We start from the raw sequence: 22,354 nt of genomic DNA on the forward strand, positions 1-22,354 counted from the left end.
CTGTGAGCTGCTTCATCCTATTTCTTGCCCATCTTTTTCTGTAGAGTCGTCCTCTTACTGATGTCATTATTTCTTCCCATCTTGTTATTGCCTTTTTACTTTTCCATTCCGAAATGGTTTTCCTATGCTATCTTCCTTTAATTTCTTCTATACTTGCTTGATCTACTATTCGTCTGATCTTCGTTTTGTGTATTTCAATCTTGCTCCATCTGGGCTTTATGTTTGGGACGAGGTAGGGATCCAACTCTCTCTTTTCCCAGATGGTTACCCAGTTGCCTATATGCCTATATGCAATTCACTGAGCAATTCATCTTTTCCCCACAGAGCTGAAATGTCATTTGTAACATGGACTACATTTCCATATGTATATGAGTCCCTTTCTGGACTCCGTTCTCTACCAGAGAATTGGTCTATTCATTTCTGTGTTTTTTTGTTAAAGTATCGTAACTTTGGGTCGCCTGGTTGGCTCAGTTGGTTAAGCGTCCGACTTCAGCTCAGGTCATGAACTCATGGTTCGTGGGTTCGAGTCCCCTGTTGGGCTCTGTGCTGACAGCTTAGAGCCTGGAGCCTGCTTCAGATTTTGTGTCTCCCTCTCTCTCTGCCCCTCCTCTGCTCATGTGCTGTCTCTCTCAAAAAAAAAAAAAAAAAAAAAACATTAAAATAAATAATCATACCTTTGTATTTCCATAATTCACAGTACCATTTTATATTCCCCCTCTTTGTCCCAATTGAACTTTAGAACTAGTTTGTCTTTAAAAAAATGAGTGGTATTGGGGCGCCTGGGTGGCTCGGTCGGTTGAGCATCCAACTTTGGCTCAGGTTCGTGAGTTCGAGCTCATGGTTTGGCTCATGGTTCATGAGTTCGAGCCCTGCATCGGGTTCTGTGCTGAAAGCTCAGCCTGGAGCCTCCTCTGGATTCTGTCTCCCTCTCTCTCTGCCCCTCCCATGTTCATGCTCTGTCTCTCTCTGTCTCAAAAATAAATACACATTATTTAAAAAATCGGTGGTATTATTTTTATTTGGATCACACCAAATGTTTACATTACCTAAGAGAACAAAGAACTGATGTTCTTATAATGATGTCAATAATAACATTAATCTTTATATTCAAATAGAGAAGTTGATGCTTCTCCATCAGTTCATGCTTTCTTTTATGTCTCTGTAATATTTTGTTTAATATTTTTATTTTTAAAGACTTTTTTTTTTTAATTTTTTTTTCAACGTTTATTTATTTTTGGGACAGAGAGAGACAGAGCATGAACGGGGGAGGGGCAGAGAGAGAGGGAGACAGAATCGGAAACAGGCTCCAGGCTCTGAGCCATCAGCCCAGAGCCTGACGTGGGGCTCGAACTCACGGACCGCGAGATCGTGACCTGGCTGAAGTCGGACGCTTAACCGACTGCGCCACCCAGGCGCCCCTTAAAGACTTTTAAAAATTTATTTATTTTGAGAACGAGAGAGAGCACAAGTGGGGAAGAAACAGAGAGAGAGAGGAAGAGAGAGAGAGAGAGAGGAGAATCCCAAGCAGGCTCCACATTGTCAGCACAGAGAACATTTTTATTTTTTACTAAAAATTTTTTTTCAATGTTTATTTCTGAGAGAGAGAGAGACAGAGAGAACACAAGTTGGGGAGGGGCAGAGAGAGAGAGGGAGACACAGAATCCGAAGCAGGCTCCAGGCTTTGAGCTGTGAGCAGAGCCCGACACAGGCTTGAACTCATGAACCGTGAGATCATGACCTAAGCCAAAGTCAGACGCTTAACCAACTGAGCCACCTAGGTGCCCCGGAATATTTTTATTTTTAAGTAATCTCTATACCCAGTGTGGGTCCTGAACCCACAATCCCAAGATCAAGTGTTGCACGTTCCACTGACTGAGCCAGCCAGGGGCCCCATCTCTAATATTTTAAGTTTTATTCATTTTAAAAGTTCTTGTATGTACATTTATTTTATTCTTACAAAGATTCATGAGTATTTTTTTTTTTTTGGTTCCTTTTTGTAAATGGGCTCTTTTCCATTCCTTTTTTTTTTTTTTTAAGTTTATTTATTTTGAGAGAGAGCGCAAGTGGTGAAGGATCCCAAGCAGGCTCCACACTGCCAGCACAGAGCCCAACATAGGGCTTGATCCCATGAACTGTGGATATGACCTGAGCTGAAGTCAGGCACTCAACTGACTGAGCCACCCAGGCACCCCATCCATTCTCTCTCTCTCTTTCTTTCTCTCTCTGTGTGTGTGTGTGTGTGTGTGTGTGTGTGTGATGTGAATATACAATTTTTAAGCTAAACTCCAGACTTTATTCAGATTTGACCAGCTTCCCCACTCATGTTCCTTGTTCTGATCCTGGGTCCCACATTCCATGTGATTGCTGTGTCTCCTCAGCTCCTCTGGTCTGTGACAGTTTCTCAGACTTTGTTTTTTATCACCTTGACAATTTCAAGGAGTACTAGTTGGGTATAGTGTAGACTATCCCTCAGTTTGGGTTTGTTTGATGTCTTTCTTGTGGTTAGATTGGGGTTGTGGGTTTTTAGGAAGAAGGCCAGAGAGTTGGCCTTCTCATCACATCGGATCAAGGGCACACACCATTGATAAGACTCTATCACTGTATGGGGTGCCTGGGTGGCGCAGTCAGTTAAGCGTCCGACTTCAGCCAGGTCACGATCTCGCGGTCCGTGAGTTCGAGCCCCGCATCGGGCTCTGGGCTGATGGCTCAGAGCCTGGAGCCTGTTTCCGATTCTGTGTCTCCCTCTCTCTCTGCCCCTCCCCCGTTCATGCTTTGTCTCTCTCTGTCCCAAAAATTAAAAAAAAAAAAAAAAAAAAAAAAACGTTGAAAAAAAAGACTCTATCACTGTCACATTAGGCTGGATCACTTGGCCAAGGTGGTATTTCCAGCTTTCTCCATTGTGGAGTTACTCTCATCCTCTTTCCCTATTCTGTTCTTTAGAAGCAAAGTCACCAAGTGCAGCCTACACTCTGGAAGGATCGTGGGGGCAGGGAGTAGTACATCATTATTTGAAATTCTTCTGTAGGAAAGAATTTGTTTCTTCTCTTGTATTTATGTATTAATTCAGTCATTTATGTCAGTTTGGATTCATGGATATTTATTTTCCAATTTGGAATTAATCTAAAAGTACATTATTTATTTTGTTATTTAAATTGGTCCAATTTGGCCACTGGGAGCTCTTTTGGGTACCCTCTGTTCTTTTGATATGCACCCATCCCTTTGTTTCTTTGCAACTTCCTTACTTTCCAGCATTACATGATACTCCAGGCTCATCTCGTATCAGTCCTGTCCCAACCCTAGCATCAGCCACTTGTCCAAGGAGCATGGTTCCTTTCATTGGTGAGTGGCCTTAGAAACCAAGATCTAGGTGCTGGGTGTGCTTATTTCTCCCGGGGTGACACTTCTAGGCCCTGTCAGCAGTGGAGCTAGGAAATATCTGTGCGTACTTACCCGGGTAGACACCCATATCCCTCCACCGTGTTGTAACTAATAGCTATTTTCATATAAAAATGAAATTGTTTTATATTTACAAGTCTTGTCCCTCCCCAACCTTACTAAAATTGTCTTGCTTTTAGACAAATTAAAATTGTCCGTTTTATCTCCTCTCATCCCACAACAACTTGTGTGAAGTCACGACCGTTGTTATCCCATTACAGAGAGGGAAACTGAGGCTTAGAGAGTTTAAGTAACTTGCACAGATAACACACTCCTGGAAAGAAGCCTCAAACTCAAGAGGCCCGGAAGCCCTGCTCTGTGCTGCCCCCTTGTGTCCTGATGGCCTTCAAGAGGCTGACCGCTACACTCAATGGGTGGCATTATAATGATGACCAAGGACCCACTACACACCAAGCATCTGAGAGACAGGGGTACTCCCTCCCACCCCCCGCCATCCAGGGCTCCGGAAGTGAGTCACTGTTGGGACAAATGGAATCGTGCTGTCATTAACAAGACAGACCACATTCGTGGTCAGGGGCATGGTCCAGAGCAAATGCCCCTGGGAGCTGGATGCAGTCCAGGGTGCTCGACCCCAGGGAAGGGCTGGTATCGGGCCAGTTGGGAAGAAGCCATGTGGGCACAGGTGGTAGGGAAGGGGGTTGCCCAGCGGGCTGGCACTGGGAGGCTGTGGGCTCAGAATTCTCCATCTGGTGCTTGCCCCTGCCCAGGGCCTCTCAACAGCCTCCCAGCCCACCCAACTTTCTGCAGCTTAACCCTTCAGCTCAGGCGTGGCATGAGGCCCTTCCTGAGCCCCCAACCTCCATAGGCCAGTGTCTCCCCTCGGTATTCTCTCAGCCCCCAGGCCTGAAGCAGCACAGTGCTCCTGTTTCTACCTGTCAGTACCTGGCTGCATGTGTGGCTCCTTCACAAGCCACAGAGGGCAGGCAGGAACCAGCACGGCCACCTCGGGCCCAGCACCAAGTCCTGAAGGAAAAGATGTATGGATACTTGGTGACTGCTCTCTGGAGCACCACATGGAAGACTGGGAGGAGCCTGGGAGACGTGGTACAGCAGACAGCACCCTGGCTGCCTCTCCTTCGGGGAAGGAGTGAAGGGACCGATGACGGAAACTGAAATTCACACCCCAGCCAGAGTTCTCTGGCTTGCTAGTTTGGGAAGCCTGGCACCTGGGCTACCCACTCCTGTCATAGCTCAGTGGCCACCGATGACAGCTGATTGTCTCCTGAAGGCCCTCTGGTCCCTGGGCCCAGATAAAATTGGGCTGCTCAGAAAGTCTGGTTCAACGGCCCAAACGTCCTTGGTTCCAGTGGCTGTGCTGTCACTTTCCTGCCAGGCAATCCCAGACAAACCACTGCATCCCATTGCTGGGCCCCAGTGAGCACATGGCTCTGGGGCAGGTGTGGCATATCACAGGCCTGTGCTAAATGGGGACTCCTGCTTAGGGGTGCTGATGCAGGAGTTTCCTAGGGAATGGGTCACCCCTGTGCAGTCTGCAGGGCTTTGTAGGAGCTTTAGGACATGCTCATCATTCCCAAACCATACACTGAAAAACCACACTGGGACCCAGAAATCCACCCCCCACAAAACACACACACACACACACACACACACACACACACACACACACACACACAGCCCTGTTTGCTGGTCCTGAAGAAGCCTTGCCCAGGAAGGCACTCTGACAGAGAGTGAAGCAAGGAAGGTTTTCTAGAGGAAGGACACCCAGAACTGGCTCCCAAGGGTGGGCTTGCTCCCAAAGAGCAAGAAGAGAGGGTGCTCCAGTCAGAGGTGTGGGTCCCACCAGGGCTTTAAGGAAGACCATCCTGATGTCAGCCGCACACCCTGCTGAATGCCAAAAGGGAAATGGGTCTTAGTTTATTAATGCTCAGCCTTGTTCCCCACAAGGAATTGAGGCAGCTCACAAAACCCAGAAGCTTGAAATGTCAGAAAATGAGTGGGATAGTTGGGTGAAGGGAAAGAATCATGGCAGGAAAGGAAGATGAAGCCAGGAGTCCCCACTCACTGGGCTTGAAGACCTAGAACACCTGCCAGAGGTAGTCACAAGTCACTCTGAGCTCCCTAGAGGCTGAGGAGAAGAGTGAAAGCAGACCCAGTTTCCCTATCTGACGTGGGAGGATGAAAACACAACCAGTGCTCTGGAGAAACATCTTCTGTTGCCATCACCTGCTTCCTGGAGGATGCACCCTCTCCTCATTTCAGGGCTGAGCTCCTCTCTCCTCCAGTTCCTTCAGGCTGGAGTGGGCTTATTGTCTCTGCTCCTACAATTCCTGGATCCCATGTGTTCTACTAAGGTAGGATTTTCCCCTTCCCTCTTCCTCTCCTCCCCCACTCCAGTCCCAGCAAGCAGTAAGACTGGGAATATTTGTTGAAAAGATGGGTAAGTGAAAACTCTTGGCCAGTGCAGAAACACTGATGTCTGTACATTTCACCCAGTGCCTGGGCATCTATCTGGTCAGAGAAGTGGGAGCCCCTCCTCTGCAGGGAGGAGGCAAGCAGAGGCAGAGGATAGGGGGCTGGACCAACCCAAACTTTCCAGGCTGTGTTGGTTAAGGAGCTTCTCACCAGCTCCACGGAGGTGGGAATTTGGGTTTTGAGTGAAGCTACAGGTGGAGGCTCAGGCAGAAAACTCGGCCTTAGCAGTGACAGAGGTGGTGTTGACCAATTTCTGGATCTTTCAGCCTTGTTGGGACAGGGATTTGGGGCTGAGCTGCTGTGACCCAGTGTGTACTGAGCTCAGCACTCTGTTCAGCCCCACCTGGATGAGGGCCATTTGATACATTGTTTAATGCTGGCCATTTACCCTTATGTGTAGGACAAAGGCGGGAGGGTTCCCTAGAGGAGACCACAACGCTGTGGGTCAGGGGCCACCCACTGTCCCCCAACCTTGAAGAGTCCCCTCTCCAGCCTGTTTTCTTCTCTCAAACGGAGATAAGCAGAATAAGGCTGTAGATTCAGTGATCACTAAGCAACAGCTTAGTAAAGGGCCCCGCACGTAGTAGGTTCTCAAGAAAGATGTTTGCCTGTGATGAATATGGAGCAGAGAGCCAGCGCAGCGCGCTGACTTGCCCAAGGTCACGCAGCTGGGGCCAGATCCGACCCCTGGAGGCCTGACTCCAGCGGGCTGGGTTTGTCTGGAGCCAGCTTGGGGGAGCGGTGCTTGGAGGAGCGGACGCGGACGTGGGCGGGAAGGGACTTCTATTTTGGAGCTGGTGAGAGGAGCGCGGGACGCGGAGGGGGCTGGGTCCCTCCCCGGGCTCCCTGCGCCCCAGTCACCTTCCCGCGACCCTTCCCGGGAGGGGCGTCCCGGGTAGGTAGAGGGGGAGGTAGGAGGGGCGGGCAGACGGTTACCTCATCTCCGCCTCCGGGAGGCTCCGCGCGCCCGCTCGCTCGCGCCGCTGGCTGGGGAGGCGATTCAGGGCGCCGGAGCGACAGAAGGACGGAGGGACAGAGGCTCCGAGAGGCAGCGCTGTCCTCGCGCCCCGCTCCGCTGCAGGACCCGCTGCAGGACCCGCCAGGAGGTCGGACCTCGGTGCTCCGACTGCGGGCGGAGCCCCCAGTCTCGCTGCGGATCGGAGGCGGCGGTGTCTGCGCGGCGCACGGCGGGGTCTGTTCTCTCCCGAGCTCCGGCACCTGCCGGAGCTGCTCGTGCGTCCTCCGTCGGCCTGCTCGACTATCTGTCTGCCCTCCCGCCGTCTGCTCCGTCCTCTGGCCTGGCCTCTCCGGGTCCCGGGTGTTCCGGGGGGCGATGAGGAGCGTGGGGTCGGGGCGCACGGGGCTGGGCACGCGGAGCGCACGGCGCGGCGCTGGCCCATGAGGCTTTCCAGCGCAGGGCGCGGCAGCGCGCGCGGGCCATGGGGGGCAGCCTGCGGGTGGCCGTGCTGGGCGCCCCTGGCGTGGGCAAGACGGCCATCATCCGCCAGTTCCTGTTCGGTGACTACCCGGAGCGCCACCGGCCCACGGACGGGCCACGCCTCTACCGGCCCGCGGTGCTGCTCGACGGCGCGGTCTACGACCTGAGCATCCGGGACGGCGACGGCGCTCCCCCGAGTCAGAACCCCGGGGGTCCAGAGGTAGCGGCTCGAAGGGCGGGCAGGGGCGTGTGACAGCGTGTGGGGGGTGGGGATGTGCTTGGTGCACACGTGCATGTCCGCCTGGACAGCCCAGGAATGCTCAACTGTGTTCATGGGTTGAAGGATGAATGTGTCCTGGTGGTTTGTGTGTCTCTCCTTCTTGCCGGCCTGGAGTTGCCCAAGATCAGGCCAGGGGATTTTGAAACACACGTAAGTGCCTGTATATTTGTCTGCCTCCACTGGTGGGTCTGGATCAGTGCATGACGGAGCATGATTGTGCCTTCCTGAGGGTGAGCATTGTATGTTTGGGACCTTAAGCAGAGCCTCGGTGGGGGAGAAAGGGGCCAGACACAGGGGTGTACTGTCAGGGATGGGGGGAGTTGTCATTCTCTGCTCCCTTATTCCTGTGACTTGGTTGGAGCAAAGCCTCATTTCCTTAATTTATGCAAAGTCCAGGACAGACTTTGAATTCTTGGAGCTGGATGCCTGGGAGAGGTGAAGAGGAAAGAGCAAGTGGGATTAAGCAGGGCTTCCTGGAGGGGGGGAAGGGGGGGAAGAGGGGGGTGACAATTGGGCTGACCCTGGAATGATGAGTGAAGTTTTTTTTTTTTTTTTAATGTTTATTTATCTTTGAGAGAGGGAGAGGGAGAATCTGAACCAGGCTCTAGGCTCTGAGCTGTCAGCACAGAGCCCGATGTGGGGCTTGAACCCACGAACCATGAGATCATGACCTGAGCCAAAGTGAGAGGCCTAACCAACAGAGCCACCCAGGCGCCCCTAATGAGTCAAGTCTTGATTAAAGGAAGTGGCAGAAGCCTTCCACGTGCAAAGAACAGCATGTGTTTAGGCGGGGAGACCTGAATGTGCACAGCTGCCCATCATCAGTGATCTCTGAGGGCCTGGGGAACACGGAGCCCGGTGCTTTGGAATTAGTCCTAGAGGCAGCTGTAGTAACCAGGGAGGGAGTGAAGGGGCGTGACCCACGTTGAGCTTCGGAAAGCTGGTAGGAGGAAGATGAGGGGTGGGCTGAGAGGAGGCCGAGAGTGAAGGAGGGCTGGTAGCTGACAGGCTTCAGGCACGGGTAGGCATTTTTACCCTGGCGACTGTGAGGACAGTGGGGCCTAGAGAGTTCGGGGGAGATGGCGACGGCTGAGGCCTGAGGATGAACTGTGGGTTTAGTGTCAAGTCCCTTCAGAGGGTCTGGGCGTGGGACAGTGAGAATAGGTCTCTGGCAAACTCCGGCCTCCCGCCCCAGGAGTGGCCGGACCCCAAGGACTGGAGCTTGCAGGACACGGACGCCTTCGTGCTGGTCTACGACATCTGCAGCCCGGACAGTTTCGACTACGTGAAGGCGCTGCGGCAGCGCATCTCAGAGACCAGGTAGGGACGCGGCCACAGGTGTCTGTGGGCGGAGGAGGGGAGTTTTTGCCAGTCTTGTTGGGCCTTTGCCAGAGGGTAGTGGGTAGGTTCTTCCCCAGTCCTGGCTGCGTGTCGGGCCTGCCAGCTATGCGGTCTTTGGGCCACATGGGTCTCGTGTTTCCCGGGGCGGCTCTCCGGCCACAGGAGTGTACATACCCCCTTGGGGTGGGCTGGGGCGGGGGGTTCTCCGGCCGTGGGCTGTCCGTGTCCGGCACCGCAGCCCTCATTCGCATCTGGCCCCCAGGCCGGCGGGCGCACCCGAGGCGCCCATCCTCGTAGTAGGCAACAAGCGGGACCGGCAGCGGCTGCGTTTCGGACCCCGGCGCGCGCTGGCCGCCCTGGTGCGCAGGGGCTGGCGCTGCGGTTACCTCGAGTGTTCCGCCAAGTACAACTGGCACGTGCTCCGTCTCTTCCGCGAACTGCTGCGTTGCGCTTTGGTACGCGCGCGTCCCGCGCACCCGGCCTTGCGCCTGCAGGGGGCGCTGCACCCGGCGCGCTGCAGCCTCATGTGACCGAATTGGACGACAACGCCGATGGTGGGGGGAGGGTCCCAGTTTGATGAACAACAGGGTACCTGGATTGGACGCAGTTGCCCAACTTCTCTCGGATTGGACTAGGCAAAGTCTCCTCCTTGATTGGATTTGGAAAGCTCCCACCCAGTCTCCTGGGCGACAGGACTCTTTGTGCCTCATTGGACCCAACCAGGCCCCAAGCTACATTGGGCAAGATAAGTCCTTTCTGGGACCTCATTGAGTTACAATCCCACTGGATGAAAGGGACTCGCTATGAACCTGATTGGAAGTTCTCAGGTAGCTTCTGGGGTTTCAGTGGACAATCTTAAATCACACCTCTCAGGAGGTAATAAAGGGGGAACCAATGCAAGCATACAAGTGTACCTAGCATTTCTTGGGTGGGTAGCATGATCTTAACCTTAGAGGCCAGAGTTGCCAGGCATTGCTCGCTGGCAGTTAATGCCAGAATCCCGACATGGATTAAGGGGCCCCCAAAGGTATGCCAGGAAGCAGACACAAGTGGCTGGAACAAATACTTTACTGTCAGGCTCTGCAGGCCAGAGGACCTCAGGAAGGGTCCTCACTGGCCTCCTCTAAGGCATTCAATAATATTAGTAATTAAATAGCAACGCTCATCCCCCAACCGGAATGTACAACAGAGGTCCCATTGTGCCATGTGGTCCCAAGGGGTCTGGTCCCATGAGGTCTGGTACCCAAGAGGCAGGGGTGGGGGGGGGGGCTCCCTGATGCAGAGGGGTTAAGGCCACAAAGGAAAAGGAAAAAAAGGAATGGGGTCCAGGGGCAGCTGGGCTGGTTCATCACATCCAGGAATCCGGCTCTCCCCTTGGGCTCACTGAGTGCAGGGCATGCCAGGACCCAGGCTCTGTGGATCCAGATGGGCGGCGAGGGCCCCGTGGCGTTGGGATGCGTGAAGGTTTTCTGTCTGGCTGTGTGTCCACCCGGCCCCGTGCCCAGGTCCTCGGGAGCTCCAGGCCAGCCAAGGGGCTCCCAGGTGCATCTGGTGGGCCCTCTACACCAGGGCAGGGGCTGCCTTCATCAGAAGAGCTGGACAGGACTGGGCCTCGGGATCCGGGCAGCCCATTGGCCATCCGGCTAGAGTCCCCAGGTTGGCCACACTTGCTACCCAGGACACTGAGGGATGAAGAGGAGGAGCTGGAGGAACAGTAGGCCGAGTCAGAAGCTGGAGGGTCTGGGGGCCGAGCTGGGTCAGAGGCTGGTCCAGGGGGGGTCCCGCCAGCAGCAGCCTCAAGGGCTCGGGCATTGGCCAGGAACTCCTCTTCCAAGCGCCGGAACAGTTGCTGCTCCTGCTTCGGGTCAAGCTGCAGGGGGGTGCGGAAGACACTGGCCGGTGTGGTGCCCAGCTCTGGACTGGGGCTGGAGACCCGCAGAGGCCGGGGGGCTGCAGGGCTGCGAGCCCGGGGAGTCTGGGGGCTGCTCCTGCCTGAGCCCCCGCTGACCCTGCCCCGGGGCACCCACGAGTGCTGCCCATCTCGGTCCCTGTGCACGAGCAGCGTGGTCTGCTCCTCACGGCTCTGGCTCCGGGCCCGTCGGGCAGGGCTGGGGGCCAACAGCTGGGTTCCCCTGCCTCCTGGGGCCCCACGCGGCCGCCCTCGATCCAGCCGGTCTCGGGACTGGCTGCGTGGAGCTGGAGGCCGTCTTGGAGAGGCCGGGGTGCCTGTGGTCAGCCTCCGGCTGGGTCGCTCCCTCCGGGAGCCAGTGCCTGAGTCTTCACTGCGGGCACCAAGGGGGCCACTCTGGGCTGAGGAGGCTGAGGAGTCACTGTCCCCAGAGCAGCGGCGGGAGCGGGGATGGGGGGGCAGCTGGTCCCGGACCCTGGGGCAGGGGAACAAGAGAGAGAGAGATGGGGCATCTCAAGAGAGGACTGGCGTGTAGAAAGAGCAGGCAGAGGAAGGAACAAGCAGCTGAGTGGTTGGGGCTGGGGAAGACACCTGTGGTGGGGGTGGGGGTGGGGGCAATCAAGGGCTTCTGTCCTGGGGACTTCCAGAGAGAAGTGAGCCACTGGGCAGCAGCTACGGGCAGCAGCTACCGGCAGCCACCCCCCCCCCCCCCCCCCCCCCCCCCCCCCCCCCCCCCCCCCCCCCCCCCGGCAGCAGAAAAAGCCAGGCTCTGAGCTCCCCCTCCCCAGGCCTCCAGCTTCCTGGGTAGGCCAGAGGGAAGCGGTAGGACTGGCCGACACCCAGCCCCCAGGGCCCGCCCCAGCTGTGTTGTTGGGTTGCTTGGGTTGCCATGGAGATAGGAAGCCAGGCCTGCCCCCACCCACGGGAACTTTTCCCAGGGTGAGTCACTCTGGAGCACAGGCTCCTTCGTCATCCAGGCCAGGGCGGATGCCCGCCCCCTCTGGACCCCTCACCCCTTTGTCCTAGTGCCTCTCACCTGAGTGGGGTCTCAGTTCCCTCCTTTGAGCTGCGTAAGCTAATGGGTGTCACCTCTGGCCGGGAGCTCCGCCGCTCAGCCCCAGGGGCTGGGCTGCCTGCACGGGGACTGGGGGTGGGAGACACCCTCTGTGGGGAGAAGGTGCGGGCCCGGGACTGGGGCGGGCGGTGGGCTGCAAGGTGAGAGGACAGGTGGCATTTGAAGGGTGGAGCCACAGAGACAAGCCCTCTGCTGGCCCGCTCCCCCATCCCCCCATCCCTGCCAGGGGCACTGACCCGAGGAGGAGCAGCGGCAAGGGTCATGCTTGTCCAGATAGTGCTCCAGAGTGTCCCAGCCGCCACCCACGCGCACCATCACGTGGCTCCTCAGCACCTGTGGGAGTCCAGCGTGGACAGGTCACGGCCTGTCTGATGGGCCTGGCAGCCCACTGTGGGCTGCCGTCTGCCGGGCAGTCCCAAACTCTTACCCGCACGAAGATGAGGAGACTGGAGTCTCCCACGCGGTACTTCCCCTCTGAGACCTTGATCATGGGAAACTGGTCTGGGCAGGTGCAGTAGCCTAAGATCTCCCTCACCTGAGGCCAGAGAGGAGAGGCTGGAGGTCAGGGATCAAGTCCCTCCTCCTAGGCCTGATGTCAGCAGCTCCAGGGTCAGGAGGAAGCAGGTCCTTCCGGGGAAAGGGGACATAGATCGTGTTGCCCCAGACTTGGTTGCAGCCTCTACATTTGACCTTTCACCAGCTCTCCTTCCCCTCTGGCTATCGGAAGTCAGGGTCTGTGGTCAGGCCAGGGCTTGGGACCCCAGTGAGGCACAACCCTGTGGCCCCTGAGCCTGGGGAAGCCCTGGAACCCATCCTCACTCCCTGCCCCCTTCACCTACTTCACAGACATGTAGGCTGAGGCCCACAGGGAGGCCAGGTTCTGGGAGGACGCAGGCCATGGGACACGAGTGCAGGGAACCCACACCACATCAGTGTCAAAGACACGTAGAGTACACCACCCAGCATGCACACACAGGCACACATCTGCCCACATGCCCCACCCCCGCCCCTAAGCCAGGAGCTGCCAGGCTGGCTATGTGGGCGGCTCTGCCCGCCTCCCAGCCCACAGTGGAGCCAGAGGAAATGAGCAGGTGGAGCCTCGGGTGACCCTGTGCCCACAACAGGGGAGGGGTGACAGCCTCTGCCCACGGATTCCGGCTACCCCCTCTGGGACAGGCACATCATAGTCCTGCCCTTCTGATAAGAAGGCAACTCTTGGCCAGGCTGCGGGGGTGTCAGGGATACCTAGGTCCTGGGAAAAGGAGGAGGGAGCTGGGGGTGGGGTCCAGCACCTCCTGTGCTCACAGTAGAGCTAATCCTGTCCTCCTAAGAGGACCTCTGGCTCCTAGCAGCAGTGGCAGCTCTGGGCCTGGCTTCCCAGATAAGCCCCTGGAGAGTGGGTGGGCCTGTAGAGCCCCCCGGGACCTGCCCTAGGCACTCACTGAGAGCCTACTGTGTGCCAGGCACCTTGCTCAGGGCCAAGCATGACAGGTACCCACTCAACCTCAAGCTCTGTGATGTTGTGGATGCAACTGTCCACTCAAGTACATACAGAGGGGTTCAAATCATGCGGCCCCCTGGATGAAGGAACTGATCTGGCACATGGGAAGCACATAAGGGGGGGAGCTCACATTTTACCCCAGGCCCTACTGGGTCTTGTGACCTCAACCAGCACCTCTCTGGGTCTGCTTATCTCCTTGGGGCCAGGTATACACTTGGTGCTCAATATGTGCACCCACTCCATGGGGCAGGCTGTCCCATCGCTGGCGCACGGTGGGGGCACAAGCAGGGCCATGAGCACGCACACTCACTGGTGGACTCACCAGCTCGTCCAGGTTGCGCAGGTCGCTGGGAGTCATGCGGGGCCCACGGGCAGGAGCCCCTGCCACGGTGGCAGTTTCGGTGGCATCCTCCTCAGCAGCAGGTGCACTGGGGGCCGGGGGCGCGGCGCGGAGCTCCCGCTCAATCTCCTGCTCAAACTGCACGAGGCGAGGGGCGAGCAGGCCGAGGCGGGCCCCACGCCGCGCCACCTCCAGCAGGCACAGCACCACGCTTTTCTCGTTCTTCCGCAGCACCAGGTCCTCAGTCTCAAACATGAGCACTTCAGGCACACCCAACTCTGTTCGGCACCAGCCGATGAAAGTGGCCACGTTGTCTCGGGCCATGAAAGAGCCGGGCACCACGCTGTGTGCCTGGAAGGCCACGCCGCGGGCCGGGCGGGCAGCGGCCAAAGCGCGGGCGGCCTCAGTGACGGCGTTGGCATGTTGGCACAGGGTGGTGCCTGTGGCCAGCCCCGTCAGGAAGCCCTCGCCACCACTGGGCAGACCCAGGCCATACAAGGCGTTGAGCCACTCAGCTAGGTCCTCTTTCATGGCCTCCACGTAGGCCTCACTTGAGCGGAATGGCCGCACACTCTTGGCTGCCGAGCCCGCGATGCCCGCCACTGGGTCCGCCATGGCCGGGCCGGCCGAGTCACTGTGGGTGGGCAGGGACACAGGAATGCTGTGAGGACTCAGCACAGACTAAGCCCCAGACCATCCGCACTCGCCTGTCATCTCAGGCCAAATGCCTGGTTGCGCGTGCTGGCTGTGAGAAAGTTCACTGTACCTCAGTTTCCTCGTCTATGAAATGGGTACAATATTACCTTCCTTGCAAGACCTAATGGGATAATTTGCATGAAAGATTTAATATCTATAAATGTTTGCTATTTTGCTCTTTGGGGGTGGGGGCAATGGGGGAATTGGCTGTGTCCTCCCTCCCACAAAGGGACGCATTTGTGGGATCCTTATTGCAATGCATCCTTATTGCCCAATACGGTGGGTGAAAAGCGGAGCCCTAGAGAGATGAAGCCCACAGCCCTGCACTCAGTGGACAGGCAGGACAGGAATCCAGGTCCCAACCACAGCAATGGTTAGCTCCATCGCTCAAGGCTGATGCCCCTCCCACCTCCTCTGGGAAGGTGCGGGGTCCTCCCTCAGCTCCCCTTCCGTGAGGACTCTGCCATTATAACAACGACGTAACAGCAGTAATAGTAACAGTAAACTCAATGTCCCTGCCCAGGGCTGAGTGCCAGTGATATTATCTCCATTTTACAGATGAGGAAACTGAGGTGCAGAGAGGGTAAGAGCTCACTCAAGGTCGCAGAGCAGAGGATGGCAAAGCCAGGCCGACGTGAGCCGCTCGGCTGATCCCCAGCGCCGTGGGCAGCCCGGTGGCCGGAGCGAGGCCCCGCCTCCTCCGAGGAGCCTCCCTAGCGCCGCAGGCCGGGTGCGTGCGGGTCGGGACTCAGAATGGCTTCCGACAGCCCCGGCTGTCCTCCGGGCTTCGGCCCAGAGAGGGTGCGGGCTGCCCAAGGTCACACAGCTCGGGGGAACAGAGGCCGCAGCCTCCAGGTCCCCGGGAGTGCGCGCCAGGCAGGGGGTGCTGGGGGTCCCCGCGCTCACCTGGCTCATCCTGCGGCCTCGGGGAGCATCGCCCCGGCGGGGCCGAGCGGGCCAGGCCGCCGCAGGGAGGCGCCGCCCGAGCCACAGCAATCCGGTCCCGCGGCTGAGGCCTCCGCACCCTCCCGCTGTCTCCGCCCCGCCTCCCTGGAATTCGGCTCCGGCCCGAGGGGGCGGGCGGGGCCGCGCGCTCTTAAAGGGGCAGCGCAGTTCCCGGGTGGACGGAGAGAGGGAGGAGCTGGAGTCTCCTGACTGGGGGGTGGGAGGAGCGGGACCAGGGCCCTACCAGCCCAGACTCGCCATCCCTGCCCAAGCTAGTCCCTAGAGTCCCTTCCAACCCTCCTTGGTCTGTTGGAGAGAGGTTTGGGCTGCCCCCTCCCCAGATATCGGCCTCCCCGGGCGGGCTGCACGGCCTGTTCCCAAGAGGAGCTCAGGAAGCGATAGGGACCAGGGCTGCAAAGTCACCTCCGTCTGGAGTGAACCTCCCCATGTCAGATAAATGAGGCCCGATCGACTGGGATGTGAGCTTCCTACCGGCAGTGGGGGCCTCGTGGAGGGGAGGATGGCCTGTTGTGTCCACCGGGCGTCCTACTCTCACCGAATCCTCGTCTTTTATGTGGAGGTTAGGGAAACCTGTTTCTCCCATGAGAACACTGAGGCTTAGAGGGGTAGGCTGGTGGCTAAAGCCTGTGGGTCTGACACCTTGGCCCCTGCCCTTCCCCGGGAGGCCAGTCCCCTACCACGTCTGGTTGCCCAGGTCAGGCACAGAATTAAGGGGACAGGAGGTTAAGAAGGAGCCTGGGTAGGTTTGGCTTGGGAGGGTTAATCGCTGCTAGTTTCTTTTCAAACTGCAGAGGAGGGACCTGGCTGGGATCTGCGGGAAATCCTGCCCCCCCCCCGCCCCCCCCCCACCTCCTGCTGCTGGCTGGGCGGGGACAGCTGGCCTGGCTGGGCTGCAGCCTTGCTGGCCAGGCGGGGCCATCCTTGGGGGAAGTGCCACCAACAATAGCCAAGTCTCAGAGCTTTAATAAAGTGCCTACTGTGTGCCAGGGCTGCTCTGTGCCCTTGACCTGGACCGGTCAGGTCCCCTCTATGAGGGACTCTCTTTTCCCCAGACTAGGTCTCAGGAGAGTAGCTCAGGGTTTGAACATGGCTATTATGGGAATACTCTCATGCAAGGATCAGGGGCATTTGTTGAGTACTTACTGTGTGCCAGACCTTCTGGTGCTAGGCTGCTCACATGCATCATCTCACTGAGTCCTCATGACTGAGTGGGCTCACACCCCAGTGTCCTAGATACCCAGGTGGTTCCAATCAACCCTCTCCTCCAGCACCCCCACCTACAAAGAGTGAGGAAGGCGGGTAACTAGTAATAGTAATAGCTAACACTTACTTGGCACCTACTGTGTGATGGGTCTCATCTGGCACTGGGAACTGAGAGCAAAAAGTGGGGAAGGAAACAGCCAGTTCTCAGGGTTCCCAGTGTGGTAGGAAGGGAGCCCCTGGGCTGAAATAGGGATGAGGCACTAGGGAGGACAGAGCACAGGGACCAGGTGAGGGGACTGGGAGTGTGGGGTGGGATGAGCCTGAAGTTTTAAATCAGTGGTCAGGGAAGGAGCTAAGAGAAGGAGCTGTGGGGATGGCTGGAAGGAGAGTGTTTCAAATAGAGGAAATGGCCAGTGTAAAGGTCCTGAGGTGGGCGTGTGATTGGTGTGTTCAAGAAAGAGTTAGAAGGCCTGTGAGGCTAGGGTGAAGGTAGGGATGAAGATAAAGGGATTGGGGGCAGATTGAGTGGGGCTTTGCAGGCCATGCCTCTGGGCAGGGACATGGGAGCCATGGAAGGATTTAGAGCAGGGGAGGGGTATGACCTGACTTAGGTCTTAACAGGTACTCTGTGGTTGCTGTAGTGGGCAGGCAGGAACCCCAGAGGAGACCAGGTGGTGCCAGTGAGGGTGGTGGAGTATGGTGCCTCCTGGCTATATTTGAAGGGAAAGCCGGTGGGATGTGCTGGTGAGTTGGGTGTGAATGTGAGGACAGAGTCAGGAATGGCTCCTCGGTCTGGGACTGCTGATACCTGGGGAGGAGAGGCTGCTGGAGATGGGGCAGGGGAACTCGGGGATCAGGGTAGAAGATCAAGATATGGAAACTAAGTAATTTAGTCCTCAAAATCATCCTATGTGGTATGATGTTTTTATGTGTTCTCATCTTATAATTTGAGGAAACTGAGGCCCAGAGAGGACAAGGGATGTGTGTGGTCAGTAGGTAGTTGTGCAGGAATTTGATTCCTGCTTATTATCTACCTTGCTGAACTACAGGGATCTGGACATAAGAGAGGTTAGATTGAACCTGGGCTCTGCTCTTGGTCACTGGGTGAGACAGTTAAGCTCTCTGAGCCTCAGTGATACTATCTGTAAAATGGGACAACAGTAGTAGTCAGATCATAGAGTTGTGAAAATGGTATCATTAGTTAGCAGTCAGGGCATATGTCTGCTACTCCTCTGAGGAGGAGGGGATGGGGGCAGGGGCTTGCTTCTCCCTGTCTCCCATACCTGAGCCCAGAGGCCCACTCCAGACCACAGGCTCCAACAGTCTGATTACAGGACAGGCAGCAAGTGTAGGGCTGACTGGCATGGCCAGACTCCTGGCCCAGGCCATGGAGGACCTTGGCTTTAACTCCCTCTGTTGTATGGTGGCCTCTCCTGTTCCTTGCAGGACCAAGGGAAGTCACAGGAACTGCTGGAGGGACAGGAGGTTTGGGCTATGGTTTGGGCTATGTCCTGGACCCATTCCCACAGACCCCGGAAGCCACTCTGGTGTATAGAATGCTGTGCCCCCAGTGCAGGCATGGTCTTGCCTGTGGCCAGTGGGCACATGGCCAGATTTCTTGCCTTCACTGCTGGGTGCCAGGGGATAGTGTTGTTGGCCTTGGTTGCAGATGGAGGTCAGATGATGGCCAGGGAGTATTCAAGCAAAACCCTCACTGGCAGGACTCAGCCCTGGCACCAGGCAGCTCAGGGGCTGGTTGGGTCTACTCAAAGCTCTGCAGGCTAGATTGAGCCTGTGAGCACAGCCTGGCTGAGTGAGTGACCCACAGGGGTCCTGAGGCTGCTCTGTCCCGATGTGGATCCAACCATGATTGACTGCTTGCTCCTGTCCCGGCTGTGGGACAAGTGACCCTGAGCTGCCTCTCGTGCCCTCCATGAGAGAAACCAGAAAGCCCCAGAGGGCCTGCTTTCCAACCTTGCCTCCATTACACTGCTCATTGCCTGCCCTGTGCCCGGCAGCTCTCAGTGAGCCAGCTCTTGGCCCTGGTGTCTGGGGGCTTGGCTCCGGTCACTGCACTGTCCTTGGCCCCACAGCAGCTGCAGCCCTGGAGCCTGACGTTCCCTCCTGTGGAGCAGGTGAGCCACTGCCTGCAGCCTGTTCACGTGCGGGGCATAGACGGGTCTCCCCACTGACTCCTCAATCTTTGCCCAGGACTGTGGAGTGTGGCCTAGTGGAACCATGAGGCTGCGATGGAAATTTTTATTCCAAGCGTGACTGACCAAGAACTCTTGGAGAGTTTGGGGCAGGGTGTGGAACCTGACCAGGACCTTTTTCTGAGACTTCTTCCTCCCATCTCCCCTGCTCCTGGCTACCACTGCCCCTGCTTTCCATCCTCTTCCACTTCCAAGGGCACTGAGCAGCTTTGTACAGCCCTTTGAGACAGGGCTTGGAACTCATGCTGTCTGAGGTCCTCTGGGGCCGGTGCAGTCCAGACGTTTCTTTTGGCTAAGAGAAACCTCGGCCCTTCTGACATGAACAATTCCGCTCCAAGGCCTAGGCACCTGGGACGTCAATACCTCTTACAGGGCTATTTAGTGCTAGTGACAAGCCCCTCTCTAGGCAGGGACACGAGTGATTCCTGGGGCAGCTTCAAGCTCCAGGCAGGAGCTGGTCGCATGTGATGGGCTTCTGTGCAGCAGGTCGCCATGAGGACTGCTTGTTGTGCCTTAGCTCCGGCTGCAGGCCACGGGGGTGGCTAACCCACATCCGTTGCTGCCGGAGCACCCAGCCTTTCGGACACGAGACGCCTGTGTGTGGGGCTCTGTAGACCGCCGCTGGCAAGTCCTGTCTCCTCACCCGGGAGACTCCTACCCCAGACTTCTTAGGAAGTAAACATGGTGAGGCGGTGCTTGGCACGATGCCCAAGGCCGGGCATGTCATGGTTGTTTGGGCCTCAGGGTGTGCACCCTGGCTCTGATGCTTCAGACACCTGCCAAGGCTGAGGCGGGAGCCTCCTGAGCCCCTTGGAGGAGGAGCACCGGTCTGTGTGGCTGGACCGCAGTGAGCAAGCCTGAGCGGGGCCGCTGAGGTCACAGGGGCCTCTGGGGCCAGATGGAGTAGGGCCTTGTGGGTCACGGCAAGTGCAGTGGAAGCCCTTGGAGAGTTTCTAGAATTGCAGGGACTTAAAGTGTCAGGAAGTCACTCTGGCCTCTGTGAGGCAAGGGCTGGAGGGGCCGAGGGAAGCGGGGAGCTCAGTGAGAGGCAACAAACTCGAGGTGGGAGGCCTGGGTGGTTTATACTGTCCTGTACTTGGAAGAGAGCCTGCTGGGCTGGGTCGCGGCTGGGGCTGGGGCAACATGAGACAACTTAGGAGGCAAGGAGGACCGTGAGGTTCTGGATGAGCTGAGGCGGAGGGAGCAGCTGGCTCCCGCCCTGCTGTAAGCCCGTCAGACACCCAGGAGCTGGCGCCTGGGAGATCAGCCAGGCGGTGAGAAGGCCTTCCCTGGTTGAGGTTGAGAGGTCAGAAGAGGAGAAGGGGCAGCAGCCATCAGAGGACTGAGAGAGAAGCATTGACTTGGAACCACTGTGGTCACTGGGGACTTTGAGAACTACGGTATCAGTAGAAACAGACGACTGATTGGAAGTGGGTTCTAGAAAGGGAGAGGAGGTAGGCACTAGGGGAAAAGTGGCTTGGTATCTAGAGGGGCTGATGAGAGGTTTCCCAAAGATGGGAAAAGCAATGCCTATTCATGAGAAATGACCAGGTAACGTTAAAAGACAAAGCCATAGAGATGTTGAATGTATGCCTAGGTGGGCTGGGAAAGTGCAGGGGACCTGTCCCCATCTGCCCCCGAGGAGCACAGGCGAGTCCTGTGAGCAGTGAGGGGCATATGAGCTCCTCAAAGGTTTCCCAAGGTCTTGCTCTCATTGGGCAGGGGATGGAGGGGAAATAATTTATTCCAAGTTCTTATGCCTGCCCCTAGCAAAGGTGGCAATCTCTCCTTGATGCTTCAGACACTAGCTGGCTTTTTAAATATTTTTTTAAAGTTTATTTAGTTTGAGAGAGAGCAGGGGAGGGGCAGAGAGAGGGGGAGAGAGAATCCCAAGCAGGCTCTGCACTGCCAGCCTGGAGCCCAACTCCAGGCTCAGAATCACAAGATCGCAATTTGAGCCAAAATCAAGTCAGGCACTTAATCGACCAAGCCACCCAGGGGCCAAACACCCCCCCCTTTTTTTTTTAGCTCCAAAAAACCAGAGTAAAAATTTCATACGTTAACTTTTGAAATACGGAATAACATAAATGCTAAGAGAAAAGCTGGTGATGTTATTCTTGGGAGTAAGTAGGAGTTACACAGGACTCGGGCTCACTGAGCATCATTATTATATGCAGGGTACTTCAGAGCCAGGAGTCCTAGTTTTCAACATCCCATTTCCAGAAGACCTCCCCACACAGAGGTCAATCAGGACTACGTGCGCAGCCCTGCCCTAGCTGGTCTTTTTTTTTTTAATGTTTATTTTAGAGAGAGCGAGCACAAAGAGGAAGGCAGGGGCAGAGAAAGAGTGACAGAATCCAAAGCAGGCTCCACTCTGTCAGCGCAAAGCCTGATGGAAGGCTCAAACCCACAAATTTTGAGATCAGGACCTGAGCCGAAGTTGGACACTCAGCCGACTGAGCCATCCAGGCACCCCTAGTTGGTCTTTTTTGACTTGGTATGTTAAGGCCTGCGTTTCTTTCCAGTGCATCTGGTGATTAACTTATTCATAGACTGGATTACACACAGTTGCTTACTTGGAAAACCTCATCCCAGGTAGGCACATGAGCCTCAATCTCCGAATGCCTGAAATCACCCACATGCAGGAAGGAATCCAGACTTAAATCTGGCCTGGACCTTTCTCTTCATGTAAGTCCAAGAAGAGACAAGACTCACCAAAAAGACATGGAGGCGAAGGGTCTGGGGTTCTTCTAACAATTTCAGAAGCACGCCCACGGGAAAAAGGCCTGGCCTCTGACGTTGCACAACCAACCGGGGAGAGCTGAACAGTGGCCTCTATTTACCAAGTTCTCGAACCCTGACCCTGTAACATCAAGGAAGTGTCCCATCATGGAGGAGGAAGTAAAAATAAAATGGTTCTGTTAGCAGTCACTGAAACAGACCTTCATTCTGAAGCGTGTGGAGCCGGACTCAGAATGCCACTGAGCCAGGACACAGCCTGGAAGCAGCAGTCACCCGTGTCCGTGTGACCAAAGGGGACGTGCCTAGCCATAGCACCGGGCCCTGACACAGTGCTCCTCCCTACAAATCAGACGGATCCAGGCTAGATGTCCCCATCTGCAGATACAGCTCAGGGTCAGTGTGACACCTTGGCTCCGTGCTGGCAGCACCATGACTGACATGGCACCGTTCTTTGTTTTCACGTCCCGACCAGGTTTTCCCTCACAGGACACTTGAAGGAGCAGTTATCTGGCGGGTCGGGGCGCACTCCAAGGAGACAAAGCAGCGACTGTGGAACAGAGGCCGAGAAGGATGACTGTTTATAAACATTTGGAATTTTATTTAAAAAAAAAAAAAAAAAAACATCACAACCATGAACATTGTTACAGTTAGAGGCCCTCTTGGTTCTCCACAATGATACTGAGCATGCTCACAAGGGGTTCCCATTGTTTAGTCTTAGTTAAACAACCATCTTTAAAAGAAGGAAAAAAAACTCAGCACAC

At 56.3% G+C, this 22,354-nt stretch overlaps 2 protein-coding genes across 2 annotated transcripts; one reads left to right on the forward strand and one right to left on the reverse strand.

Annotated features, from left to right (window-relative positions):
- Positions 1-6,889: 6,889 nt before the first annotated feature.
- On the forward strand, positions 6,890-9,828 carry RASL10A (RAS like family 10 member A). Its single transcript, XM_047828756.1, has 3 exons — positions 6,890-7,547; positions 8,803-8,927; positions 9,211-9,828. The coding sequence occupies exons 1-3, from the start codon at positions 7,329-7,331 to the stop codon at positions 9,476-9,478; spliced, it is 612 nt and encodes a 203-aa protein (XP_047684712.1). The 5' UTR covers positions 6,890-7,328; the 3' UTR covers positions 9,479-9,828.
- Positions 9,829-9,998: 170 nt separating this feature from the next.
- Positions 9,999-15,530, reverse strand: GAS2L1 (growth arrest specific 2 like 1). Its single transcript, XM_047828743.1, has 6 exons — positions 15,376-15,530; positions 13,756-14,407; positions 12,360-12,467; positions 12,169-12,265; positions 11,894-12,065; positions 9,999-11,332 (listed from the first exon to the last, which is right to left on the reverse strand). Exons 2-6 carry the CDS (start codon positions 14,386-14,388, stop codon positions 10,297-10,299), a joined length of 2,046 nt encoding a protein of 681 aa, XP_047684699.1. The 5' UTR covers positions 14,389-14,407; positions 15,376-15,530; the 3' UTR covers positions 9,999-10,296.
- Positions 15,531-22,354: the final 6,824 nt, after the last annotated feature.

Source organism: Prionailurus viverrinus, chromosome D3 (assembly GCF_022837055.1).
Source record: "Prionailurus viverrinus isolate Anna chromosome D3, UM_Priviv_1.0, whole genome shotgun sequence".
NCBI lineage: Eukaryota > Metazoa > Chordata > Mammalia > Carnivora > Felidae > Prionailurus > Prionailurus viverrinus.

Excerpts from the sequence above, each read along its gene's own strand:
- RASL10A (XM_047828756.1), top strand. The coding sequence starts at position 7,329 with ATGGGGGGCAGCCTGCGGGTGGCCGTGCTGGGCGCCCCTGGCGTGGGC. Across the intron at positions 7,548-8,802 it reads AGAACCCCGGGGGTCCAGAG|GAGTGGCCGGACCCCAAGGA; the intron begins GTAGCGGCTCGA and ends CTCCCGCCCCAG. Across the intron at positions 8,928-9,210 it reads CAGCGCATCTCAGAGACCAG|GCCGGCGGGCGCACCCGAGG; the intron begins GTAGGGACGCGG and ends TCTGGCCCCCAG.
- GAS2L1 (XM_047828743.1), bottom strand. The coding sequence starts at position 14,388 with ATGGCGGACCCAGTGGCGGGCATCGCGGGCTCGGCAGCCAAGAGTGTG. Across the intron at positions 12,266-12,359 it reads GTCTCCTCATCTTCGTGCGG|GTGCTGAGGAGCCACGTGAT; the intron begins GTAAGAGTTTGG and ends GGACTCCCACAG. Across the intron at positions 11,333-11,893 it reads GGAACTGAGACCCCACTCAG|GGTCCGGGACCAGCTGCCCC; the intron begins GTGAGAGGCACT and ends CCCCTGCCCCAG.